The 10954-nt window shown below is 38.8% G+C and overlaps 2 protein-coding genes and 1 long non-coding RNA gene across 8 annotated transcripts; 2 read left to right on the forward strand and 1 right to left on the reverse strand.

Annotated features, from left to right (window-relative positions):
• The first annotated feature begins 144 nt into the window (after window positions 1–144).
• Window positions 145–3474, forward strand: LOC105672396 (FUN14 domain-containing protein 1A). 6 transcript variants are annotated; one of them, XR_001100818.2, is made up of 5 exons: window positions 469–604; window positions 1064–1222; window positions 1314–1509; window positions 1737–2023; window positions 2111–2289. XR_001100818.2 is itself a non-coding variant. In XM_012367305.2 (5 exons), the coding sequence occupies exons 1-4, from the start codon at window positions 555–557 to the stop codon at window positions 1812–1814; spliced, it is 483 nt and encodes a 160-aa protein (XP_012222728.1). In that variant the 5' UTR covers window positions 469–554; the 3' UTR covers window positions 1815–1826; window positions 2111–2289. The 6 variants fall into 6 exon arrangements, 4 of the variants coding, with proteins under 4 accessions (XP_012222726.1, XP_012222728.1, XP_012222725.1 ...); XR_001100819.2 differs by having other exon boundaries at window positions 1737–1867; XM_012367305.2 differs by having other exon boundaries at window positions 1737–1826.
• IntS9 (integrator complex subunit 9) lies at window positions 3459–7798 on the reverse strand. The gene is made up of 11 exons (XM_067360547.1): window positions 7238–7798; window positions 6844–7038; window positions 6568–6730; window positions 6054–6295; window positions 5596–5842; window positions 5201–5381; window positions 4867–5102; window positions 4424–4635; window positions 4162–4347; window positions 3786–3980; window positions 3459–3682 (listed from the first exon to the last, which is right to left on the reverse strand). The coding sequence occupies exons 1-11, from the start codon at window positions 7244–7246 to the stop codon at window positions 3563–3565; spliced, it is 1986 nt and encodes a 661-aa protein (XP_067216648.1). The 5' UTR covers window positions 7247–7798; the 3' UTR covers window positions 3459–3562.
• Window positions 4587–5062, forward strand: LOC137001521 (uncharacterized). The gene is made up of 2 exons (XR_010891511.1): window positions 4587–4718; window positions 4787–5062. It is a non-coding gene; the product is annotated as an uncharacterized lncRNA (long non-coding RNA).
• Window positions 7799–10954: the final 3156 nt, after the last annotated feature.

Raw genomic sequence — 10954 nt, forward strand, 5'->3', positions numbered from 1 at the left:
TTTTATCGGAACTAGTCATACGACTTGGGGTACATCCAGACAGACTTGCGTATGTTTTGCGCTATGCAAATTTATATGAATAAACCCTAAATGTTGTTGTGAATTACCACAGCATTGCTACCAACATGAGAAATTACTACAGACGTAAGGAGAGTAGACATCAAATTAAAAGATTAATTTGAATCAGTCTACTTAATTTTAATTTCATTGAAGAGACGTCGATAAATTTGTTAATTAATTTTTTAAATTATTATTTTCTTTCTTTTTTGGTCGACTAATTCTTTAAAAAAAGGATGGGAAGAGAGATGCTAGTGCCAAAAGTGCAACTGAAACACATGCTTTCATATCTCGAGATCCGTTCGGAATTGTCTGCCCTTGCGAAATTGTCGTATATTTACACATTTACGTTCGATCAAGTGAGCTGCACGGCAGCATCCAACTGATTTCGAAAATTTTTTACCAAAAAGGTGAGCTAAGAAAATATCGTACGTTTCTATAAACTATTCTCGTATTGTAATTGGTCATGTGTAAACGCCTAAAGGCGCTCAATAATCATGCCGATCAAACGCGTCCTTCATTCGGAAACAAGGAAACTTCTTCGACGGTAATCGTTCTTTGTTTCTTTCCAAATAATGCGTCATAATTTTATCCGCAATTTGTCGATCTTTGTCGAGCATGATTAAATGGCGAACTCTGTCTCCAATTTTTTTTCGCAAGAAGGCCTCTCAAGCATTCTTTAAAATTCATCATCGATATATTTATATTTTTCGTCACGTCGTAGAAATTTGCGTTGAATATATAATAGCGGGAATGAAAACTTCTAACTTCTATATTCAATCCTTTCGTCAGATGATGAGATAATTGTTGAAGTAATTGTTATATTTATCGAATGATCAAAAGCTCGTAATAGTTTTAGCATTGTAGAATTTATATTGTAAACTGTTTTTGTATATAACATTATATCCATTTAAAAAATCATGGAATAATGCTGTGACTTCTTTGTGAATGAGTTTCTTTATCGAACAATTTTATTAATGAGTTTCAAATCATAAATCCTTTTCAGTTTCAAGATGCGTACAGCTAAAAAGGGTAAAGACGAAGCCAATCAAGAGGTCTGCAATATAGATGCAAGCGAAGCGAAATCCTTCTTGGAGAAGATCTTGGGTGATGTGAGCAAGTCTTCGGCAACTAAGCAAATCATCATTGGCAGTACTTCGGGATGGTATTACAAATTTTATAAAGTTATATCAATGATCCAATGCAACACTCATTGGACTCATTTTTCATGCTAACCATAGATGGTTTGAAATTAGGGTAACTGGAATTGTCACTGTAAAAATCGGGAAGGTAGCAGCTTGTGCAGTCGGTGGTGGAATTCTCATAATGCAAATTGCTGCGCATCAAGGTTACATAAATATTAATTGGGACAAAATCTCGAGAAAGGCTGAAAGTATCACAGATAAGGTGGAAGAAAAAATTACTGGAGAGGGACCAAGTTTCACAGATAAGGTAACATTAATGCTCAGTCGTTGCAAAAGATTTTACTATTTTTTCATCAAAAACTTGTATTAAAATAAAACTTGAGTGGAAAGAGTATGTCCAAGATAGAACCATGCTAATAGACATTACTTGAAATTATTGTGTTATAATACTAATCTAATAATTTATGAAGAAGCATTTTGCATAGGTTTAGTTCTTTTCTTTTTTTACAAATATGACGATTCTGCTGTTTGCAGGTACGAAAACTATGGAGCCGGAACTCACTTGTTGCCACAAGTTTTCTTGGTGGCTTCATTATTGGTCTAGCTTGGTGAAATAAGAAAACAGTAACTTTGACGCTTTGTGTGAAAATATGCACAAGTGCTTAGTATGTTTCCATTGTCTATATTATTTTATCGCCTATTATATGATATATGGCATCAATATCGCATTGAAATTTTAATATGTTAAATAGAAATTAATATATAAATTAAGTCACTGGAAGCTATACTAATATCACAATTTTGTACAGTTCTCAATAAACGTATGTAACAAAATTAATCCTTGTGCAAGGATCTTACCATACCCGCGTATAATCCTGTAATTATTGATGAGAATTATCGCGTTTCAGGTTGAGAGATTCGTCGACAAAAAGCTGGACAAAGCTGAACGATTGCTGAGGCAAGGGGAGACTCGTACGCGGCGTTGGTACCATGCGTTTATCGGTGACGATAGCTTCCAGCCGAAGGAAGTACATTTCTTCCTCGTCTCATTCGCGGCTGGCGTCGCGCTCGGTATTGCCACTGCTAACTAGGTAATAAGCTGCTGCACTCTGAATGCAATCAAGAAAAAGGTCGATATTCACATCACTCCGAAGAATAGCCACCCCGTCGTCGTTGTCGTTGATCATGATGATGATGCCGTCGACGAGTACAATAGCACCATCATGAAGGAAGTGAAAAACAAGATCAACGAACTGAAGAAGTGGGTGGTGCGGGCTACGCTTAAACCCTAGATATGTAGCTTTATTTCAAGTCTGTCACTGATAACAGCGATGAGTAAAACTTACTCGCATATTGTACAGACACTTAGTTGCGATTAACATTATTTTAGACGTTTAAATAAAAATAGATTGTGAAACAAATCACAAAACTTTATTTGTAACACAGTCTTCTAAATTAACAGAACTACCTAGTAGTAGTGTGTAGTAAATTTTATTCGTCGCTATCAGTCTAGAGTCGGTATATCAAACAAATGAAAGTCCTCAATTTTTTCAACGTCTGAGATTTACAAAGAAAGGATTGAATTTATTTAGGCTAGTATGGTACTGTCTATTAAATTTCGCGTTATACTTGATAAATTTATCGGAATGTTTCTTACGAAAGGAAATTTTAACAAGTTTTAGAATCTCGATAATTTTATCAGTAGTTGCATAGACTGTCTATGAAGAAAAGTATATATAAAACACGTGTGCATATAAAACAGTATACAGATTTCTTGGTCGTTCGGAATGCAGCAAGAAATTAGTCACCCTAATATATAAACGTTAATATAATATTGTACACTACTTGTAAAGGATAGAGCAACTTTCTTTTCATTTATAGGCTTAATTCGCTCTAATCACGCTATATTTCCATCACGTTTATACAGAGATCTTAGAATATCATCTATGATAGAAAATATTTAACAATTTCAGTCATTGTTTCACTAGTCATAGGTATCGTAATAATATGATTTAGAATCAATAGGAACTTATGCCATCTTAAATTTAATCTTGCTAGATGTGTATAATGTGTGAAGATTATATTAAATTACTATTATACGAAATTATTTAAAAATATATGTAAACAAATTTTTGCAAAAAAGTATCATACTTGAAGGCATTATTCTTGAATCAAGATGCGATTTTTTTAAATTATAATTAATTTACAAATTATTGATATTGCGATGTAAAAGTGGGTGGAGAAATAAATATACACTTTTCGAAACAATAAATTATATATGTATATAATGTGATTTTACAAAACATTGTCTCAGGCAGTGTCAGTCAAAATAATGTATGTGTGTATCATATCATCTTGCATTAAAACCTTTTCAGACACTGCATTATTATAGTTCTAAGTCGTTTGCGGATCTTTTGATCGCCGTTGCAGAAGATGTGCGTAGAATTGTCTCCGATCTGAATCAGAGTGTCCTCATCTTGCTGCAAGTACATATATATTTCGGGTGAAAAATTTATATATAATATTTTATTTGTATATATTTATTTAGTTATTTTTTTTTTTTTGTTAGAAAAAAAGCCGTACCAAATGAATACTCGTGGATGTCGGACTGTGCTGCAGTTTAGCACCATGTATGCCTTCTTGATTGAGCTTTTGCAACAACTCTTGGGGATCCAAAATGCCATATTCGTGTTTCCGCTCCTTCATCACTTCCTCCTTGACAGGTGCAGGAGAGCTCGATGACGCTTTTCTTTTCCCACTTGGTCTGTCCTCCATACTCTACAATTTTCGTATATTTAGATGCAAAATTAAACATAAAAAAAATGGAACCGTGTAACATATCTTGGATAAATCTTCGTGATATCTTGTGAGAAATATTCCGCAAAAAAATGTATCTTTACCTTGAAATTTACATCTCTTTTTACTAATTTCTCCATCATATATTAATAATAATTGTTACCTTTATAGTGTACACGTTATCCTTTACTTCCAGTTCACCGATAACAGAAGCGAGACTCAAACCCGGCCGCACTTCAATAGGTACAATGTTGCTAGCTAGTTCCGGTTCGATAAATACGCGGCCCTTCTTTCGCTTTAACGGCAATTTTATCACTTCCCCACGTTTGAAGGTAATTAAGGGTTTCTCCTTGAAATACGTACAAGTTATTTCACTATTTTACAAATGTATAACAGCTGAGTGAAAAATGGAAAATGATACCAACTTCGACAGTCTCGATGACGAGGTCCGCTCTATGCGGCGCTGTTAAAGGGGGCAGCGTATAAACCTCCGGAATAACTAGATGCTCCGGCTTCAAATCCCGTATCAGCTTGTTGGCTTGCGTGAAGTTGAGGGAGGTGTCGATGGGACAATGCACCGCTTTCATAGCCAGTGGTTGAAACGGTGCGAGGGCGTCCAAATATGGAAAATCAGGCTCTGCAAATACGAGGAAAGCCTATGTAACAAATAGTTACAAGTAGAATATATGAAATACATAACACACGCGTATCTTCCAAGAGGTAACACGTTTAAAATAAATAAATAAATTTTAACGTGTTTTAGATGAAAAAAGTTGTTAAAATTTCAGCGATTTGATGCATTTTATCACCAGCCTATTATTTACGAAAACGGTGTAACTGAGGGAGCAATAAAATACACCACGCGTACCTGTGAAAATGATGGTGTGCAGGGGATTGTTGCCCCACAACTGCACGAAATGTACAGCATCGCCGAATCGAAGACTGGGATGGCCGCAGAAGACTACGCACGGTTGTCGGTAGTCGTTGCTGAATCCCTCAGCGTACGTGGACGTGTAATGTTTCAATCGGGCGTTCTTCACGAGGAAAGCGTGTGGAAACGGTTCCTCTGGAAGATAAACTTTGTTTTGCTTATTCGTCGACAGCCTAAAAGTAAACGCGGTAACAGTGAACAAGTAAACACAGTAAAACAAAAAAAGCGACAGAGAGCGATATCTCCGAGAATTTCTTGCCATCGAGCGTACCATTCGGCGAGGATGTTGGAATACGCCAGGGATGTCTCCGCCACCGGCGAGATGAAGAATAGCGGCACCTGCGTGAAGCCCGATTTGTCCAGATGAGTGCTCAGGCATTCGAATAAATCGTACACCACACCGGACGGGTAGCAAGGTATCAAGACACATCCACCAGCTCGAAGTGTCACAGCTGCAAAATTTTAGGTAAGAAATTATTTCAAGTGTTTCGTTCAGCATAATCGGAGTAAATAGTGGTGCAGTCTGTGAACAAAATTACTTCCTCTGCAAAAAAACGCAGAAAAATAAGACAATCCTTTTTATTTTCCACGTAATCTTCGAGAAAAATAATACCGCATACGGATGTATCGAGGAATCACCTCTTTCCTTCCGGATATCAAACTTACCGACAGTCATGCATAACTCTCCGAGCATCGTATCCGGATTGGCAGTTGGCGTTTGCGTCAAGCCTGTCAGTATCAACATGTTGGCATGCTTCAGCGTAGCTTGCTCCATGGGTCGCGGATGAGTGGTTAACGTAGACGAACCGCTGACATAAGCGACCTTCTCGTGGTCACAAGATATCAACCAGTTGCTACTGCCTAAGCAGTAGCCCGAGCTGATCGGTGTCACTGTCAAAGCACCATATATGTCCTGCAAGTTTAAATGTAGTTGAAATGAAATTCAATACAAGGTAACAGTATATTCTCTATGAAACTGAAAAAAGTGTTTTAGTTTCGTGAAAAATAATGTAAAAAGCATCAGTTTCATATACTTTTTCTTCAAGGAACCACTTGAAAATTGTACTACTTGAAAATGTACAATAATTCATACATGAAAATAATCAATTTTTCACACAGCTCACCAGCTTTTGGTCGTATCCAACCATCTGGATGTTCGATAACGCTGAATTTATGGCTGACATGGAGTAAATGTGCCTCCAAGATTTTGGCTTAACGACATCCGACAACGGAGGTGGCAACATATGCAACATCTCCTTCCAATGTTTGGCCATTGTTGTCTTCGGAGTCTGCTCGATGAATTCCACCAGTTCCTCCATGAAGAACCGTCCGATTTGCAATGTAGGCTCAGTGGCGTATATTATACCTTTAAAAGTATCGTACTTCAAAGACTATCAAAGATCTGTGAAATCTCTCAATTTGGCGACAACAAAGAGCGTAAATCACAACTGTCCGCGCATAAAGTATACAAATTTCAAATGGACATTCTCCAAACGTTTCGTTCCACTTTTCTATACACTTTTAACAGCAATTTATCACGTCGCAGCACGTCAATATATTCCGTTACGCAGTAGAAAAAATGCACGCTTTATTTTAAACTGTGAAGCAAACACCACAACACATCTTTGTACAACGTACCTTTAAAGCCTGTGCCCTCTGTTATAAACGGCAGTGCGAGCATGCAAGTGTAGTTTGATATCAGAATGGCATCAATCTCTGAGAAATCAATAATTTTCTCCAGAGGAGGAGAAAACTCAGGGACAGAGTCTACCAAGACTCTACCGCAACATTCTTTCAGCTCCTTAAAATAAACATTTGAAATTACTCTTCGGAACACAATCAAAGGTGGATACAAAAAAATATATCGGAAATGTCAAACGCTTTCTCAAATGACGCAATTGACGCAGAACTAACCCCTTCGACTCGCCAATCCTGCTGATTGTCACGTGGCAGCCAATTTGGCAAAGAACAAAACTTGCTACTGGGTACCATGGGTAACGGCATAAAATGCAAAATAGACTGCATGTTCAAACCACAGTCCAGCATCAGCGTAATCCCTTTGAAGCTCAAGACCAAACATGGTTTCGTCGGATCGCTGGACAGGCAATACTGAAGACAAAAAGCCTCTGATAAATTTTACAAACAAGACAAATGTCGAGAGTAGTAAGTCAAGTCGATACACAACAGTCGTTTACCAAACAATATCTTATTTCCTCTTACACAGAGATTACATCAAAGGTTATATTCTAAAATTATTATATATTTATAAATATACTTATTTATATCACCTTTAAACAATCATAATTACCAGTTTCATCTCGAATCGTTGTTACCGAATTCCGCATGAGAACGGGACGACCACGTTGATCTCTTTTTCTTTTCTTTTATTTCAATGGTAAAAGTCGCACTCAAAGTCTCGGGTATAACTTTTCACGTATTCGAGGTACTTGAAATCTGATTTTATATCACACAAAAGTTTAGCGAACTAAAACTTTTGGCGTCAGATGGTACGTAACGCATAAAGTCTTGATTTTTACGAAAATGAAACAAGAAGCATTTTATTCAGTTCAATTTATATCTACTGTCTCCAAAATAAATTCATCACAATATACATACTTACTACTCGGTACACTTCTCGTATACTAAATATTTCCCGCAAGTTTGTACCGCTTTAAATACTCGTCACTTTATTACTCTTTCGAGCAATAAAAAAAAACGTGATATTGAAAAAAATCTTAAAATACACTACTCTTCCATGTCGAACATATTCATAGCAAGCCGGTCAGCTGTGATCAGCTGAAAATTTGAGGTTCGTATATGTGCTGAAAGATGCAACCAATAATGACCGATAGACGGCGCCAGCGGACGGCAGCCTGTGGGCACCTGTATATCCAGGAACGTATCTCGGGGGTTAGGTTACCCGGTGGTTGACGTCCTGGTTAATCTTCTTCGACGTGGAGGCCCACAATATTTCCAATAGGTTGAAGAGGATTTACGTGTTAGGAAGTAAGCACTATGAGAGACGTGTAGTATTTAAATATCAGAAAATTATGTATTACGTCTTGTCTTTACAAAGGGGTCAGATAGGACTCGTCTTTTTTATCACGCACGTGAGTCTCTGGAATCCCTAGGCTTAGTCGGTAAAGTCGAGAGCGCAGTAATCGGCATAGCCTACATACTCCCCTCCGAGTGTAAACGATATAAACAGAACATAATTATTGCACAATGTTTACAGGGTACTTACCGGAGTATAAAGCTTTTTCTTAAAAGTTAAGATAATTTTAAACGCACTTATTAACTTGAGCCTTAAATTAAAAGAATATAATGCAAAAGATAATGCTTAAGGTAACTTAAAATTTACATGTTTTTTGGGACCGGAATAAGTTTTAAGTGACGTTGTATGAGAATCGCTCGATTTATAAGTATCCGCGAGTTGAGGCGCATTGATACTGTCGGCTATAAAATGCGCCGGTTTAAGTCTTTCGACGGATACACTTTGAGGCTTGCCATTAATTTCAATCGTAAAAACTCGGTCGGAAACACGTTGTAGAACTTTAAACGGACCGGAGTATGGTCGCTCAAGAGGTTTTTTTACTGCGTCGGAGCGTAGAAATATGTGTGAGCATGACTGAAGGTCTTTATAACGAAATGGGCTTTTTTTGTTGTGATGTGATACTGGAATAGGTTTTATCTGACGCATGTATTGGCGGAAATCCTCGACAAAAATCTGTGGATCCGGTGTAAAGTCTTCTTGAATGAAGAATTCACCCGGTACACGCAAGGTTGTGCCATAAAGAAATTCTGCTGGGGAAGCGCCCGTATCTAAGCGCACATGAGTGCGTAATCCGAGTAGAACAGTTGATAATACGCTTACCCAATCTGGAGAATTGTGACACATTAAGGCTGCTTTTAAGGTACGGTGCCATCTCTCTATCAAACCATTCGCGGCGGGGTGGTATGCGGTAGTACGAATTCGCTTGCAACCCGTGAGAGATAACAGAGCGGAGAAAAGCTGAGACTCAAATTGAGCGCCTTGGTCGGTTGTGAGGATCCGAGGTGTGCCGAATCGTGCGATCCAATTATCATAAAAAGCTTGTGCCACTGTACGCGCCATAATGTCGCGAAGGGGAATGGCTTCTGGCCAGCGCGAAAAACGGTCTATAATCGTTAGGCAATATTTGAAATTGTTGCAAGGGGGCAACGGACCAATAATGTCCATATGAACGTGGTCGAAACGGCCGTCCGGCGCGGTAAAAAATGCGGGTAGATGCTTGACATGTCGTGTAGTTTTTGATTGTTGACAATCGATACACTCTCGCGACCAGGCTGCGACGTCACGGTGTAAATTAGGCCATATGTATCGTTGGCGGATTATTCGATCAGTGACTTTAGCGCTGGGATGAGCAGGACCGTGGAACATGTCAAAGACTTGTTTTCTAAGGGCGGCTGGAATGTAGGGACGTATGGATTCACCAGACAATTCGCAGTATAACTCTGTGGGAGGAGATCCCCAAGTAAATCTTTTAAGTTTGAGTGAGCAATTTTGCGATGTTAACAGATGTTTGAGTTCTGCGTCCTGAGATTGCCGTTCTGCTAAATCGACTAGCTCGAATTCGACAGGAAGGCGTAGGGCTTCTATTCGCGATAAGCTATCAGCTACTACGTTGTCCGTTCCCGGGAGATATTCAAAATTAGTAGTGAATTGAGCTATAAAAGATAGCTGTCGTAGTTGCCTCGGAGAGGCCTTATCTGAACGTTGTTTAAAAGCATAAATCAACGGTTTGTGATCTGTAGATACTTTAAACTCGCGGCCTTCGACAAAGTGTCTGAAGAACTTCAAAGCTTCATACACCGCTGTTAGTTCACGATCGTATGCGCTGTATTTTTGTTGAGACGCAGTGAATTTGCGTGAGAAAAAGGCGAGAGGTTTCCAAACGTTTGATATGTATTGTTCTAAGGAAGCTCCCATTGCAATATCCGAAGCGTCTGTAACAATGCGCGTTTCTGCGGTGTCAGAAGGATGAATTAAAAGCGCTGCATTTGCTAGGTCTTGTTTGGCCTTGGAAAACGCAGTTTCCGCTTCTAAGTTCCACGCTATTTCGCGTTTATCGTTTTTGCGCGAATCCGTAAGATACGCGTGAAGAGGAGATTGAACGCTTGCAGCATGCGGAAGGCTGCGTCGATAAAAATTTAACGCGCCTAAAAACCGTCGCAGCTCGATTATTGTGCGAGGTTTAGGAAAATCAAGAATAGCTGCGACTTTTTCTGTGGTAGGTTTAAAACCTTGGCTATTAATGTGATGTCCTAGAAAGGTTATTTCTTCGACGCCTAAAACGCATTTAGATGGGTTAATGATTAATCCGAATTCCTTAAGCCTACGGCAGACTAAGCGGAGATGTTCCTTATGCTCCTCTATAGATGAGGATGCGATAAGGATATCATCTATGTACACGAAAATAAAATCAAGATCCCTGAGCGCGCGATGAATATACCGTTGAAACGATTGAGCAGCATTCCGGAGGCCGAATGTCATAGTGACAAATTCAAAAAGACCGAACGGAGTAATTACTGCTGTTTTTTGGATATCGTTTTTTGCTACTGGGATTTGATGGTATGCTTTGAAGAGGTCGAGCGAAGAAAATATTTTTTTTGTATTAAGATTCGTAGAAAAATCGTGTAAATGAGGTACTGGATATTTATCCGGAATAGTTACCGCATTTAATCGGCGATAGTCGCCACAGATACGCCATTCGCCTGTTTTTTTACGTACCAGATGTATCGGGCTAGCCCACGGACTGCTCGAGGGACGGCAAATACCTAAGTCCATAAGACGTTTAAATTCTGCCTTAGCGGCTTTTAGCTTGTCCGGAGCTAGGCGTCTGGAACGTTCAGAGATCGGAGGACCATTCGTTAGTATGTGATGTTCGACGTCGCGATGCTTTAATGGAATTCGTTGATCGATACCAGTTATTCCCGGAAATTCTGCAAAGATCTTAGCAAAAACGTTTGAACGATCTACTGTTGA

The sequence above is a fragment of the Linepithema humile genome, chromosome 8, assembly GCF_040581485.1.
Source record: "Linepithema humile isolate Giens D197 chromosome 8, Lhum_UNIL_v1.0, whole genome shotgun sequence".
NCBI classification, from domain to species: Eukaryota; Metazoa; Arthropoda; class Insecta; order Hymenoptera; family Formicidae; genus Linepithema; species Linepithema humile.